Below are 17,669 nucleotides of genomic sequence, written 5' to 3' on the forward strand. Positions count from 1 at the left end.
TGAAGGAAGGATGGAAGAACAGATGTGGAGGAGGATGGGGCTAGATAAAGTATGGAGAACGTGAGAGGAGGACAGTGGTGGGGGAAGGATGGAAGAACAGATGTGGATGGAGGATGGGGGCTAGATAAAGTATGTAGAACGTGAGAGGAGGACAGTGGTGAAGGAAGGATGGAAGAACAGATGTGGATGGAGGATGGGGGCTAGATAAAGTATGTACAACGTGAGAGGAGGACAGTGGTGACGGAAGGATGGAAGAACAGATGTGGATGGAGGATGGGGACTAGATAAAGTATAGAGAACGTGAGAGGAGGACAGTGGTGAAGGAAGGATGGAAGAACAGATGTGGATGGAGGATTGGGGCTAGATAAAGTATGGAGAACGTGAGAGGAGGACAGTGGTGGAGGAAGGATGGAAGAACAGATGTGGATGGAGGATGGGGGCTAGATAAAGTATACGGAACATGAGAGGAAGACAGTGGTGAAGGAAGGATGGAAGAACAGATGTGGATGGAGGATGGGGGCTAGATAAAGTATGGAGAACGTGAGAGGAGGACAGTGGTGGAGGAAGGATGGAATAATAGATGTGGATGGAGGATGGGGGCTAGATAAAGTATGGAGAACGTGAGAGGAGGACAGTGGTGGAGGAAGGATGGAAGAACAGATGTGGATGGAGGATGGAGGCTAGATAAAGTATGGAGAACGTGAGAGGAGGACAGTGGTGAAGGAAGGATGGAAGAACAGATGTGGATGGAGGATGGGGGCTAGATAAAGTATGGAGAACGTGAGAGGAGGACAGTGGTGACGGAAGGATGGAAGAACAGATGTGGATGGAGGATGGGGGCTAGATAAAGTATACAGAACATGAGAGGAGGACAGTGGTGGAGGAAGGATGGAAGAACAGATGTGGATGGAGGATGGAGGCTAGATAAAGTATAGAGAACGTGAGAGGAGGACAGTGGTGAAGGAAGGAAGGAAGAACAGATGTGGATGGAGGATGGGGGCTAGATAAAGTATGGAGAACTTGAGAGGAGGACAGTGGTGAAGGAAGGATGGAAGAACAGATGTGGATGGAGGATGGGGGCTAGATAAAGTATGGAGAACATGAGAGGAGGACAGTGGTGGAGGAAGGATGGAAGAACAGATGTGGATGGAGGATGGAGGCTAGATAAAGTATGGAGAACGTGAGAGGAGGACAGTGGTGGAGGAAGGATGGAAGAACAGATGTGGATGGAGGATGGAGGCTAGATAAAGTATGGAGAACGTGAGAGGAGGACAGTGGTGGAGGAAGGATGGAAGAACAGATGTGGAGGAGGATGGGGCGAGATAAAGTATGGAGAACGTGAGAGGAGGACAGTGGTGGAGGAAGGATGGAAGAACAGATGTGGATGGAGGATGGGGGCTAGATAAAGTATACAGAACGTGAGAGGAGGGCAGTGGTGGAGGAAGGATAGAAGAACAGATGTGGATGGAGGATGGAGGCTAGATAAAGTATAGAGAACGTGAGAGGAGGACAGTGGTGGAGGAAGGATGGAAGAACAGATGTGGATGGAGGATGGGGGCTAGATAAAGTATGGAGAACGTGAGAGGAGGACAGTGGTGAAGGAAGGATGGAAGAACAGATGTGGATGGAGGATGGGGGCTAGATAAAGTATGGAGAACGTGAGAGGAGGACAGTGGTGAAGGAAGGATGGAAGAACAGATGTGGATGGAGGATGGGGGCTAGATAAAGTATGGAGAACGTGAGAGGAGGACAGTGGTGGAGGAAGGATGGAAGAACAGATGTGGATGGAGGATGGGGGCTAGATAAAGTATGGAGAACGTGAGAGGAGGACAGTGGTGAAGGAAGGATGGAAGAACAGATGTGGATGGAGGATGGGGGCTAGATAAAGTATGGAGAACGTGAGAGGAGGACAGTGGTGGAGGAAGGATGGAAGAACAGATGTGGATGACGGTGGGGGCTAGATAAAGTATGGAGAATGTGAGAGGAGGACAGTGGTGGAGGAAGGATGGAAGAACAGATGTGGATGGAGGATGGAGGCTAGATAAAGTATGTAGAACGTGAGAGGAGGACAGTGGTGGAGGAAGGATGGAAGAACAGATGTGGATGGAGGATGGGGGCTAGATAAAGTATACAGAACGTGAGAGGAGGGCAGTGGTGGAGGAAGGATAGAAGAACAGATGTGGATGGAGGATGGAGGCTAGATAAAGTATAGAGAACGTGAGAGGAGGACAGTGGTGGAGGAAGAATGGAAGAACAGATGTGGATGGATGATGGGGGCTAGATAAAGTATACAGAACGTGAGAGGAGGACAGTGCTGAAGGAAGGATGGAAGAACAGATGTGGAGGAGGATGGGGCTAGATAAAGTATGGAGAACGTGAGAGGACAGTGGTGGAGGAAGAATGGAAGAACAGATTTGGATGGAGGCTAGATAAAGTATGGAGAACTTGAGAGGAGGACAGTGGAGAAGGAAAGATGAAAGAACAGATGTGGATGGAGGATGGGGGCTAGATAAAGTATAGAGAACGTGAGAGGAGGACAGTGGTGAAGGAAGGATGGAAAAACAGATGTGGATGGAGGATGGAGGCTAGATAAAGTATAGAGAACGTGAGAGGAGGATAGTGGTGTAGGAAGAATGGAAGAACAGATGTGGATGGAGGATGGGGGCTAGATAAAGTATGGAGAACGTGAGAGGAGGACAGTGGTGGAGGAAGAATGGAAGAACAGAAGTGGATGGAGGATGGAGGCTAGATAAAGTATAGAGAACGTGAGAGGAGGACAGTGGTGAAGGAAAGATGGAAGAACAGATGTGGATGGAGGATGGAGGCTAGATAAAGTATGGAGAACGTGAGAGAAGGACAGTGGTGGAGGAAGAATTGAAGAACAGATGTGGATGGAGGATGGGGGCTAGATAAAGTATACAGAACGTGAGAGGAGGACAGTGCTGAAGGAAGGGTGGAAGAACAGATGTGGAGGAGGATGGGGCTAAATAAAGTATGGAGAACGTGAGAGGAGGACAGTGGTGAAGGAAGGATGGAAGGAAGAACAGATATGGATGGAGGATGGGGGCTAGATAAAGTATGGAGAACGTGAGAGGAGGACAGTGGTGGAGGAAGGATGGAAGAACAGATGTGGATGGAGGATGGAGGCTAGATAAAGTATGGAGAACGTGACAGGAGGACAGTGGTGAAGGAAGGATGGAAGAACAGATGTGGATGGAGGATGGAGGCTAGATAAAGTATGGAGAACGTGACAGGAGGACAGTGGTGGAGGAAGGATGGAAGAACAGATGTGGATGGAGGATGGAGGCTAGATAAAGTATGGAGAACGTGAGAGGAGGACAGTGGTGGAGGAAGGATGGAAGAACAGATGTGGATGGAGGATGGGGGCTAGATAAAGTATGTAGAACGTGAGAGGAGGACAGTGGTGAAGGAAGGATGGAAGAACAGATGTGGAGGAGGATGGGGGCTAGATAAAGTATACAGAACGTGAGAGGAGGACAGTGGTGGAGGAAGGATGGAAGAACAGATGTGGATGGAGGATGGGGGCTAGATAAAGTATGGAGAACGTGAGAGGAGGACAGTGCTGAAGGAAGGATGGAAAAACAGATGTGGAGGAGGATTGGGCTAGATAAAGTATGGAGAACCTGAGAGGAGGACAGTGGTGAAGGAAGGATGGAAGAACAGATGTGGATGGAGGATGGGGCTAGATAAAGTATGGAGAACCTGAGAGGAGGACAGTGGTGAAGGAAGGATGGAAGAACAGATGTGGATGGAGGATGGGGGCTAGATAAAGTATGGAGAATGTGAGAGGAGGACAGTGGTGACGGAAGGATGGAAGAACAGATGTGGATGGAGGATGGGGGCTAGATAAAGTATGGAGAACGTGAGAGGAGGACAGTGGTGGAGGAAGGATGGAAGAACAGATGTGGATGGAGGATGGGGGCTAGATAAAGTATAGAGAATGTGAGAGGAGGACAGTGGTGAAGGAAGGATGGAAGAACAGATGTGGATGGAGGATGGAGGCTAGATAAAGTATAGAGAACGTGAGAGGAGGAGAGTGGTGGAGGAAGGATGGAAGAACAGATGTGGATGGAGGATGGGGGCTAGATAAAGTATGGAGAACGTGAGAGGAGGACAGTGGTGGAGGAAGGATGGAAGAACAGATGTGGATGGAGGATGGGGGCTAGATAAAGTATACAGAACGTGAGAGGAGGACAGTGCTGAAGGAAGGATGGAAGAACAGATGTGGAGGAGGATGGGGCTAGATAAAGTATGGAGAACGTGAGAGGAGGACAGTGGTGGGGGAAGGATGGAAGAACAGATGTGGATGGAGGATGGGGGCTAGATAAAGTATGTAGAACGTGAGAGGAGGACAGTGGTGAAGGAAGGATGGAAGAACAGATGTGGATGGAGGATGGGGGCTAGATAAAGTATGTACAACGTGAGAGGAGGACAGTGGTGACGGAAGGATGGAAGAACAGATGTGGAGAAGGATGGGGGCTAGATAAAGTATACAGAACGTGAGAGGAGGACAGTGGTGGAGGAAGGATGGAAGAACAGATGTGGATGGAGGATGGAGGCTAGATAAAGTATGGAGAACGTGAGAGGAGGACAGTGGTGGAGGAAGGATGGAAGAACAGATGTGGATGGAGGATGGAGGCTAGATAAAGTATGGAGAACGTGAGAGAAGGACAGTGGTGGAGGAAGGATGGAAGAACAGATGTGGATGGAGGATGGGGATAGATAAAGTATGGAGAACCTGAGAGGAGGACAGTGGTGAAGGAAGGATGGAAGAACAGATGTGGATGGAGGATGGGGGCTAGATAAAGTATGGAGAACGTGAGAGGAGGACAGTGGTGGAGGAAGGATGGAAGAACAGATGTGGATGGAGGATGGGGGCTAGATAAAGTATACAGAACGTGAGAGGAGGACAGTGCTGAAGGAAGGATGGAAGAACAGATGTGGAGGAGGATGGTGCTAGATAAAGTATGGAGAACGTGAGAGGAGGACAGTGGTGGAGGAAGGATGGAAGAACAGATGTGGATGGAGGATGGGGGCTAGATAAAGTATGGAGAACGTGAGAGGAGGACAGTGGTGGAGGAAGGATGGAAGAATAGATGTGGATGGAGGATGGGGGCTAGATAAAGTATGGAGAACGTGAGAGGAGGACAGTGGTGGAGGAAGGATGGAAGAACAGATGTGGATGGAGGATGGGGCTAGATAAAGTATGGAGAACGTGAGAGGAGGACAGTGGTGGAGGAAGGATGGAAGAACAGATGTGGATGGAGGATGGGGGCTAGATAAAGTATGGAGAACGTGAGAGGAGGACACTGGTGGAGGAAGGATGGAAGAACAGATGTGGATGGAGGATGGAGGCTAGATAAAGTATGGAGAACGTGAGAGAAGGACAGTGGTGGAGGAAGGATGGAGGCTAGATAAAGTATAGAGAACGTGAGAGGAGGACAGTGGTGAAGGAAGGATGGAAGAACAGATGTGGATGGAGGATGGAGGCTAGATAAAGTATAGAGAACGTGAGAGGAGGACAGTGGTGGAGGAAGGATGGAAGAACAGATGTGGATGGAGGATGGAGGCTAGATAAAGTATGGAGAACGTGAGAGGAGGACAGTGGTGGAGGAAGGATGGAAGAACAGATGTGGATGGAGGATGGGGGCTAGATAAAGTATGGAGAACGTGAGAGGAGGACAGTGGTGGAGGAAGGATGGAAGAACAGATGTGGATGGAGGGTGGGGGCAAGATAAAGTATAGAGAACGTGAGAGGAGGACAGTGGTGGAGGAAGGATGGAAGAACAGATGTGGATGGAGGATGGGGGCTAGATAAAGTATGGAGAACGTGAGAGGAGGACAGTGGTGGAGGAAGGATGGAAGAACAGATGTGGATGGAGGATGGAGGCTAGATAAAGTATGGAGAACGTGACAGGAGGACAGTGGTGAAGGAAGGATGGAAGAACAGATGTGGATGGAGGATGGGGGCTAGATAAAGTATGGAGAACGTGAGAGGAGGACAGTGGTGGAGGAAGAATGGAAGAACAGATGTGGATGGAGGATGGAGGCTAGATAAAGTATGGAGAACGTGAGAGGAGGACAGTGGTGGAGGAAGGATAGAAGAACAGATGTGGAGGAGGATGGGGGCTAGATAAAGTATGGAGAACGTGAGAGGAGGACAGTGGTGAAGGAAGGATGGAAGAACAGATCTGGATGGAGGATGGGGGCTAGATAAAGTATAGAGAACGTGAGAGGAGGACAGTGGTGGAGGAAGGATGGAAGAACAGATGAGGATGGAGGATGGGGGCTAGATAAAGTATACAGAACATGAGAGGAGGACAGTGGTGGAGGAAGGATGGAAGAACAGATGTGGATGGAGGATGGAGGCTAGATAAAGTATACAGAATATGAGTGGAGGACAGTGGTGGAGGAAGGATGGAAGAACAGATGTGGATGGAGGATGGGGGCTAGATAAAGTATGTAGAACGTGAGAGGAGGACAGTGGTGAAGGAAGGATGGAAGAACAGATGTGGATGGAGGATGGAGGCTAGATAAAGTATGGAGAACGTGAGAGGAGGACAGTGGTGGAGGAAGGATGGAAGAACAGATGTGGATGGAGGATGGGGGCTAGATAAAGTATGGAGAACGTGAGAGGAGGACAGTGGTGGAGGAAGGATGGAAGAACAGATGTGGATGGAGGGTGGGGGCTAGATAAAGTATAGAGAACGTGAGAGGAGGACAGTGGTGGAGGAAGGATGGAAGAATAGATGTGGATGGAGGATGGGGGCTAGATAAAGTATGGAGAACGTGAGAGGAGGACAGTGGTGGAGGATTGATGGAAGAACAGATGTGGATGGAGGATGGGGCTAGATAAAGTATGGAGAATGTGAGAGGAGGACAGTGGTGAAGGAAGGATTGAAAAACAGATGTGGATGGAGGATGGGGGCTAGATAAAGTATGGAGAACGTGAGAGGAGGACAGTGGTGGAGGAAGGATGGAAGAACAGATGTGGATGGAGGATGGAGGCTAGATAAAGTATAGAGAACGTGAGAGGAGGACAGTGGTGACGGAAGGATGGAAGAACAGATGTGGATGGAGGATGGGGGCTAGATAAAGTATGGAGAACGTGAGAGGAGGACAGTGGTGGAGGAAGAATGGAAGAACAGAAGTGGATGGAGGATGGAGGCTAGATAAAGTATGGAGAACGTGAGAGGAGGACAGTGGTGGAGGAAGGATAGAAGAACAGATGTGGAGGAGGATGGGGGCTAGATAAAGTATGGAGAACGTGAGAGGAGGACAGTGGTGAAGGAAGGATGGAAGAACAGATGAGGATGGAGGATGGGGGCTAGATAAAGTATACAGAACGTGAGAGGAGGACAGTGGTGGAGGAAGGATGGAAGAACAGATGAGGATGGAGGATGGGGGTTAGATAAAGTATGGAGAACGTGAGAGGAGGACAGTGGTGAAGGAAGGATGGAAGAACAGATGTGGATGGAGGATGGAGGCTAGATAAAGTATACAGAACATGAGAGGAGGACAGTGGTGGAGGAAGGATGGAAGAACAGATGTGGATGGAGGATGGGGGCTAGATAAAGTATACAGAACATGAGAGGAGGACAGTGGTGGAGGAAGGATGGAAGAACAGATGTGGATGGAGGATGGAGGCTAGATAAAGTATAGAGAATGTGAGAGGAGGACAGTGGTGGAGGAAGGATGGAAGAACAGATGTGGATGAAGGATGGAGGCTAGATAAAGTATGTAGAACGTGAGAGGAGGACAGTGCTGAAGGAAGGATGGAAGAACAGATGTGGATGGAGGATGGAGGCTAGATAAAGTATACAGAACATGAGAGGAGGACAGTGGTGGAGGAAGGATGGAAGAACAGATGTGGATGGAGGATGGGGGCTAGATAAAGTATACAGAACATGAGAGGAGGACAGTGGTGGAGGAAGGATGGAAGAACAGATGTGGATGGAGGATGGAGGCTAGATAAAGTATAGAGAACGTGAGAGGAGGACAGTGGTGGAGGAAGGATGGAAGAACAGATGTGGATGGAGGATGGGGGCTAGATAAAGTATGGAGAATGTGAGAGGAGGACAGTGGTGAAGGAAGGATGGAAGAACAGATGTGGATGGAGGATGGAGGCTAGATAAAGTATAGAGAACGTGAGAGGAGGACAGTGGTGGAGGAAGGATGGAAGAACAGATGTGGATGGAGGATGGAGGCTAGATAAAGTATGGAGAACGTGAGAGGAGGACAGTGGTGGAGGAAGGATGGAAGAACAGATGTGGATGGAGGATGGAGGCTAGATAAAGTATACAGAATATGAGAGGAGGACAGTGGTGGACGAAGGATGGAAGAACAGATGTGGATGGAGGATGGGGGCTAGATAAAGTATAGAGAACGTGAGAGGAGGACAGTGGTGGACGAAGGATGGAAGAACAGATGTGGAGGAGGATGGAGGCTAGATAAAGTATGGAGAACGTGAGAGGAGGACAGTGGTGGAGGAAGGATGGAAGAACAGATGTGGAGGAGGATGGGGGCTAGATAAAGTATAGAGAACGTGAGAGGAGGACAGTGGTGGAGGAAGGATGGAAGAACAGATGTGGATGGAGGATGGGGGCTAGATAAAGTATGGAGAACGTGAGAGGAGGACAGTGGTGGAGGAAGGATGGAAGAACAGATGTGGATGGAGGACACTGATGGGAGAGATGAACTAAAGGTAACATTAGATAGCTGGTGGGTGGTGGAGGGGCCTCAGGCCGCAGAGAGCTCAGGTTCACCCCTGGGTGAGTGCTAGCTCTTGTGGATAGTCTCCAGTAGTAGAGGGGGAAGGGCTGTCTGACCTCACACAAAACAATCACCTGCTGAGCCGGTTCTACAGTATTTACAGTCAGCACTGCAGATCCGTCACAGTGTGTCACCATAAGGTCATGCGAAGGACTGACACCACACACCGGCATCAAGTCATCACTGCACCTATATATCTCTATATACATCACTATATACATTACGATATACATCACTTCACATATACAGCTCTATGTACATCACCTCAACTATACATCTCTATGTACATCTCTATATACATTACCACACCTATACATCTCTATATACATTACTATATACATTACCACACCTATACATCTCTATATACATCTCTATATACATTACCACACCTATACATCACTATATACATCTCTATATACATTACTATATACATTACCACACCTATACATCTCTATATACATTACCACACCTATATATCTCTATATACATTGCCCTAACCTATATATCACTATATACATTACTATATACATTACCACACCTATACATCACTATATACATTACTATATACATTACCACACCTATACATCACTATATACATTACTATATACATTACCACACCTATACATCTCTATATACATTACCAAACCTATACATCTCTATATACATTGCCCTAACCTATATATCACTATGTACATTACTATATACATTACCACACCTATACATCACTATATACATTACCACACCTATACATCTCTATATACATTACCAAACCTATACATCTCTATATACATTGCCCTAACCTATATATCACTATGTACATTACTATATACATTACCACACCTATACATCACTATATACATTACCACACCTATACATCACTATATACATCTCTATATACATTACTATATACATTACCACACCTATACATCTCTATATACATTACCAAACCTATACATCTCTATATACATTACCACACCTATACATCACTATATACATCACTATATACATTACCACACCTATACATCACTATATACATCACTATATACATTACCACACCTATACATCTCTATATACATTACCAAACCTATACATCTCTATATACATTGCCCTAACCTATATATCACTATGTACATTACTATATACATTACCACACCTATACATCACTATATACATTACCACACCTATACATCTCTATATACATTACCAAACCTATACATCTCTATATACATTGCCCTAACCTATATATCACTATGTACATTACTATATACATTACCACACCTATACATCACTATATACATTACCACACCTATACATCACTATATACATCTCTATATACATTACTATATACATTACCACACCTATACATCTCTATATACATTACCAAACCTATACATCTCTATATACATTGCCCTAACCTATATATCACTATACACATTACTATATACATTACCACACCTATACATCTCTATATACATTACTATATACATTACCCCACCTATATATCTCTATACACATCACTATATACATTACCACACCTATACATCACTATATACATCACTATATACATTACTACACCTATACATCACTATATACATCACCACACCTATAAATTTCTACATACATTACTACATCTATACATCACTATATACATCACTATATACATTACTACACCTATACATCACTATATACATCACTATATACATTAGTACACCTATACATCACTATATACATCACCACACCTATAAATTTCTACATACATTACTACATCTATACATCACTATATACATCACTATATACATCACTATATACATCACCACACCTATACATCACTATATACATCACTATATACATCACTATATACATTACCACACCTATACATCACTATATACATCACTGTATACATTACTACACCTATACATCACTATATACATCACCACACCTATAAATTTCTACATACATTACTACATCTATACATCACTATATACATCACCACACCTATACATCACTATATACATCACTATATACATCAATATATACATTACCACACCTATACATCTCTACATACATTACTACATCTATACATCTCTACATACATTACTACATCTATACATCACTATATACATCACCACACCTATACATCACTATATACATCACTATATACATCAATATATACATTACCACACCTATACATTGCCCTAACCTATATATCACTATGTACATTACTATATACATTACCACACCTATACATCACTATATACATTACCACACCTATACATCTCTATATACATTACCAAACCTATACATCTCTATATACATTGCCCTAACCTATATATCACTATGTACATTACTATATACATTACCACACCTATACATCACTATATACATTACCACACCTATACATCACTATATACATCTCTATATACATTACTATATACATTACCACACCTATACATCTCTATATACATTACCAAACCTATACATCTCTATATACATTGCCCTAACCTATATATCACTATACACATTACTATATACATTACCACACCTATACATCTCTATATACATTACTATATACATTACCCCACCTATATATCTCTATACACATCACTATATACATTACCACACCTATACATCACTATATACATCACTATATACATTACTACACCTATACATCACTATATACATCACCACACCTATAAATTTCTACATACATTACTACATCTATACATCACTATATACATCACTATATACATTACTACACCTATACATCACTATATACATCACTATATACATTAGTACACCTATACATCACTATATACATCACCACACCTATAAATTTCTACATACATTACTACATCTATACATCACTATATACATCACTATATACATCACCACACCTATACATCACTATATACATCACTATATACATCACTATATACATTACCACACCTATACATCACTATATACATCACTGTATACATTACTACACCTATACATCACTATATACATCACCACACCTATAAATTTCTACATACATTACTACATCTATACATCACTATATACATCACCACACCTATACATCACTATATACATCACTATATACATCAATATATACATTACCACACCTATACATCTCTACATACATTACTACATCTATACATCTCTACATACATTACTACATCTATACATCACTATATACATCACCACACCTATACATCACTATATACATCACTATATACATCAATATATACATTACCACACCTATACATCTCTACATACATTACTACACATTTTAGTATGTTCCTTATAGAAATATATTAAACCTCATATAACACTACACATATCAGTATGCACAGCTCTGTGTAACATATGTCCAGGATATTAGATGTTCTCACTCATCATCTCCCCTTCCACCTCCAGCAGGATGGACTTCTCCAAGCTTCCGCGGCTCAGTGATATGGAGCAGGAGAGCATGCTGGGATTTGTCCATGGGGTCTCTGGACCAGGTACAAGATGAAGATTGTGATGCTACACACTGACGTCTCTCAACCCTCTGTCCTCCCTCCAGACTCCTCTGTCCTCCTCCTCCTCCAGACTCCTCTGTCCTCCTCCTGACTCCTCTGTCCTCCTCCTCCTCCAGACTCCTCAGTCCTACTCCTCCTCCAGACTCCTCTGTCCTCCTCCTCCTCCAGACTCCTCTGTCCTCCTCCTCCTCCAGACTCCTCAGTCCTACTCCTCCTCCAGACTCCTCTGTCCTCCTCCTCCTCCAGACTCCTCTGTCCTCCTCCTCCTCCAGACTCCTCTGTCCTCCTCCTCCTCCAGACTCCTCTGTCCTCCTCCTCCTCCAGGCTCCTCTGTCCTCCTCCTCCTCCAGGCTCCTCTATCCTCCTCCTCCAGACTCCTCTGTCCTCCTCCTCCAGACTCCTCTGTCCTCCTCCAGACTCCTCTTTCCTCCTCCTCCTCCAGACTCCTCAGTCCTACTCCTCCTCCAGACTCTTCAGTCCTACTCCTCCTCCAGACTCCTCTCTCCTCCTCCTCCAGACTCCTCTGTGCTCCTCCAGACCCCACTATCCCTCCTCCTCCAGACTCCTCTGTCCTCCAGACTCCTCTATCCTCCTCCCCCAGACTCCTCTGTCCTCCTCCCCCAGACTCCTCTATCCTCCTCCCCCAGACTCCTCTGTCCTCCTCCCCCAGACTCCTCTATCCTCCTCCCCCAGACTCCTCTGTCCTCCTCCCCCAGACTCCTCTATCCTCCTCCCCCAGACTCCTCTGTCCTCCTCCTCCTCCAGACTCCTCTGTCCTCCTCCTCCTCCAGACTCCTCAGTCCTACTCCTCCTACAGACTCCTCTGTCCTCCTCCAGACTCCTCTCTCCTCCTCCTCCAGACTCCTCTGTGCTCCTCCAGACCCCACTATCCCTTCTCCTCCAGACTCCTCTGTCCTCTAGACTCCTCTATCCTCCTCCCCCAGACTCCTCTGTCCTCCTCCCCCAGACTCCTCAGTCCTCCCACTAGACCCCTTTGTCCTCCTCCTCCAGACCTCTCTGTCCTCCTCCTCCAGACCCCTCTGTCCTCCCTCTAGACTCCTATGTCCTCTCTCTGGACTCCAATGTTCTCATGCTACAGACTCCTCTATCCTCCACCCCCAGACTCCTCTGTCCTCCTCCTCCAGACTCCTCTGTCCTCCCCCAGATCCCTCTGTTCTCCACTAGACTCCTCTGTCCTCCCCCAGACTCCTCTGTCCTCCTCCTCGAGGCTCCTCTTTCCCTTTTCTGCAGACTCCTCTATCCTCAGGCTTCTCCTCCAAAACCTTCTGTCCATATCCTCCAGACTTCTCAGTCCTTCTCCAGACTCCTCTGTCATCCTCCTCCTCTAGACTCTTCTGTCCTCCCTTCTGACCCCCTGTCCTCCTCTAGAGCCCTGTGTCCTACAAATCATGACCCCTGTTCCCCTTCTTCAGATCTCTCTGCCCCCTCCTCCTCCAGACTCGTCTGTCCTCCTCCTCCTCCAGACTCGTCTGTCCTCCTCCTCCTCCAGACTCGTCTGTCCTCCTCCTCCTCCAGACTCGTCTGTCCTCCTCCTCCTCCAGACTCGTCTGTCCTCCTCCTCCTCCAGACTCGTCTGTCCTCCTCCTCCTCCAGACTCGTCTGTCCTCCTCCTCCTCCAGACTCGTCTGTCCTCCTCCTCCTCCAGACTCGTCTGTCCTCCTCCTCCTCCAGACTCCTCTGTCCTCCTCCTCCTCCAGACTCCTCTGTCGTCCTCCCCCTCCAGACTCCTCTGTCGTCCTCTTCCCCCAGACTCCTCTGTCCTCCTCCTCCCCCAGACTCCTCTGTCCTCCTCCTCCTCCAGACTCCTCTGTCGTCCTCCCCCTCCAGACTCCTCTGTCGTCCTCCTCCCCCAGACTCCTCTGTCCTCCTCCTCCTCCAGACTCTTCTGTCCTCCTCCTCCTCCAGACTCTTCTGTCCTCCTCCAGACTCTTCTGTCCTCCTCCAGACTCCTCTGTCCTCCTCCTCCAGACCCCTCTGTCCTCCTCCTCCAGACCCCTCTGTCCTCCTCCTCCAGACCCCTCTGTCCTCCTCCTCCTCCAGACTTCTCTGTCCTCCTTCTCCAGACCCCTCTGTCCTCCTCTTCCAGACTCCTCTGTCCTCCTCCTCTTCCTATTCCAGACTCCTCTGTCCTCCTCCTCTGTCCTCCTTCTCCAGACCCATCTGCCCTCCTCTTTCAGACTGGAATATGGGATGTAGTGTCTCTTTTTAGTTGCATTCTTTGTCCTATCTCCATCCACCACTTGTGTCTTTCAGTGGTCACTGCAGCGCAGATGGCAGGGGCGGCCATGTATGAGCTGGTGCGTGTGGGTCACTCAGAGCTTGTTGGGGAAATTATCCGCCTGGAGGGAGACCTGGCCACTATTCAGGTGTATGAGGAGACCTGTATCCTTTTCATAGACTACAGTGACCTGAAAGGCACCTTGTGATATTCCATGATTGTGTCTATATATAGCTTCATAGCCAACCACATACAATTCCATGGAGCTTCTGGTCAAAACGTGGGTAATGCTCAGCCACCTCCTCTTATTACATGGCCCATGATCAGTCCTGACCGGATGGTAATGACCGGAATCTTCCTTAATTTGAGGCCTTTAGCTGGAGTGTCTGTGGGCGACCCGGTCCTGAGGACTGGAAAACCTCTTTCAGTAGAGCTGGGTCCAGGAATTATGGGGAACATCTTCGATGGGATTCAACGTCCATTGAAAGACATCGCTGACCTGACTAAAAGCATCTACATCCCCCGAGGAGTTAATGTGAACGCTTTGTCTCGTGATATCAAGTGGGAGTTTATTCCTGACAAAAACATCCGGGTGAGTTAGCCACATTGTATGAGAAGAATCTTCCACTATCTTCATCTCAATACTTTGTTTCAGGGATGGAAGGTCTTACTATTAGCCCTCTTGACTTCAGGTTTATGGGTCATAAATATTGGCGATACTTAGTGGCCTTCTGCTTCTTCCAGGCTGGGAGTCATGTTACTGGAGGAGATATCTATGGACTTGTTCAGGAGAACTCCCTCATCAAACACAAGATCATGGTCCCTCCCCGAAGCTGTGGGACAGTCACATACATTGCACCACCTGGGAACTATGATGTGTCGGTACGTAGTGGTATATAGAGATAACATAGCCATCAGTAAAGTGGAGACCAGACATGTGGACAATATATGGACAATCTCTTGATTTATCTTTCTTGTCAGGATGTGGTTATGGAGTTAGACTTTGAAGGCGTCAAAGAGAAGTTGACCATGGTACAAGTGTGGCCTGTCCGACAGATTCGCCCAACAGCAGAGAAGCTTCCAGCAAATCACCCCCTGCTGACTGGACAGAGAGTCTTGGATGCGCTCTTTCCGTATGTTCTTCACCCTTACAATTTTGGAAGTCTTGATCCAACCCATTAAAAACATGTAGACTAGCGGCATAATCCCAGCAAGGAATAAACACTAGCAGTATCATCCCAATGAGGGATAAAGACTAGGGATATCACCCCAATGAGGGATAAAGACTAGGGACATCACCTCAACGAGGGATAAAGACTAGGGGTGTCACCCCAACGAGGGATAAAGACTAGAGGTATCACCCCAACGAGGGATAAAGACTAGGAGTGTCATCCCAACGAGAGATAAAGACTAGAGGTATCACCCCAACGAGGGATAAAGACTAGGGGTGTAATCCCAACGAGGGATAAAGACTAGGGGTATCATCCCAACGAGGGATAAAGACTAGGGGTGTCATCGCAATGAGGGATAAAGACTAGAGGTATCACCCCAACGAGGGATAAAGACTAGGGGTGTCATCGCAACGAGGGATGAAGACTAGGGGTGTCATCCCAACGAGGGATAAAGACTAGAGGTATCACCCCAACGAGGTATAAAGACTAGGGGTGTCATCGCAACGAGGGATAAAGACTAGGGGTGTCACCCCAATGAGGGATAAAGACCAGGGGTGTCATCCCAACGAGGGATAAAGATGAGGGGTGTCATCCCAACGAGGGATAAAGACTAGGGGTGTCATCCCAACGAGGGATAAAGACTAGGGGTGTCATCCCAACGAGGGACAAAGACCAGGGGTGTCATCCCAACGAGGGATAAAGACTAGGGGTGTCACCCCAACAAGGGATAAAGACTAGGGATGTCACCCCAACGAGGGATAAAGACCAGGGGTGTCATCCCAACGAGGGATAAAGACTAGGGGTATCACCCCAACGAGGGATAAAGACTAGAGCTATCACCCCAACGAGGGATAAAGACTAGAGGTATCACCCCAACGAGGGATAAAGACTAGAGGTATCACCCCCAATGAGGGATAAAGACTAGAGGTATCACCCCAACGAGGGATAAAGACTAGAGGTATCACCCCAACGAGGGATAAAGACTAGGGGTGTCATCCCAACGAGGGATAAAGACTAGAGGTATCACCCCAACGAGGTATAAAGACTAGGGGTGTCATCACAACGAGGGATAAAGACTAGGGGTGTCATCCCAACGAGGGATAAAGACTAGAGGTATCACCCCAACGAGGTATAAAGACTAGGGGTGTCATCGCAACGAGGGATAAAGACTAGGGGTGTCACCCTAATGAGGGATAAAGACCTGGGGTGTCATCCCAACGAGGGATAAAGACTAGGGCTGTCATCCCAACGAGGGACAAAGACCAGGGGTGTCATCCCAACGAGGGATAAAGACTAGAGCTATCACCCCAACGAGGGATAAAGACTAGAGGTATCACCCCAACGAGGGATAAAGACTAGGGGTGTCATCCCAACGAGGGATAAAGACTAGGGGTGTCATCCCAATGAGGGATAAAGACTAGGGGTGTCATCCCAACGAGGGATAAAGACTAGGGGTGTCACCCCAACGAGGGATAAAGACTAGGGATGTCACCCCAATGAGGGATAAAGACCAGGGGTGTCATCCCAACGAGGGATAAAGACTAGGGGTATCACCCCAATGAGGGATAAAGACTAGAGGTATCACCCAAACGAGGGATAAAGACTAGGGGTATCACCCCAACGAGGGATAAAGACTAGGGGTGTCATCCCAATGAGGGATAAAGACTAGAGGTATCACCCCAACGAGGGATAATGACTAGAGGTATCACCCCAACGAGGGATAAAGACTAGAGGTATCACCCCCAACGAGGGATAAAGACTAGAGGTATCACCCCAACGAGGGATAAAGACTAGAGGTATCACCCCAACGAGGGATAAAGACTAGGGGTATCACCCCAACGAGGGATAACGACTAGGGGTGTCATCCCAACGAGGGATAAAGACTAGGGGTATCATCCCAAAGAGGGATAAAGACTAGAGGTGTCATCCCAACGAGGGATAAAG

General features: G+C 47.0%; 1 protein-coding gene across 3 annotated transcripts in view; it reads left to right on the forward strand.

The window, feature by feature from the left end:
* Window positions 1-17,669, forward strand: part of LOC140106988 (V-type proton ATPase catalytic subunit A-like) — a 74,485-nt gene that overhangs the window by 31,239 nt on the left and 25,577 nt on the right. For 2 of the 3 annotated variants that reach the window (XM_072131580.1, XM_072131579.1), the window contains exons 2-6: window positions 12,211-12,296; window positions 14,589-14,717; window positions 14,931-15,145; window positions 15,298-15,435; window positions 15,535-15,686. In XM_072131580.1, the coding sequence (XP_071987681.1) occupies window positions 12,215-12,296; window positions 14,589-14,717; window positions 14,931-15,145; window positions 15,298-15,435; window positions 15,535-15,686 (716 nt within the window). In that variant the 5' untranslated portion in view covers window positions 12,211-12,214. The remainder of the gene's footprint in view (window positions 1-12,210; window positions 12,297-14,588; window positions 14,718-14,930; window positions 15,146-15,297; window positions 15,436-15,534; window positions 15,687-17,669) is intronic. The other variant, XM_072131578.1, reaches the window with a different exon arrangement.

The sequence above is a fragment of the Engystomops pustulosus genome, unplaced genomic scaffold (genome assembly GCF_040894005.1).
Source record: "Engystomops pustulosus unplaced genomic scaffold, aEngPut4.maternal MAT_SCAFFOLD_94, whole genome shotgun sequence".
NCBI classification, from domain to species: Eukaryota; Metazoa; Chordata; class Amphibia; order Anura; family Leptodactylidae; genus Engystomops; species Engystomops pustulosus.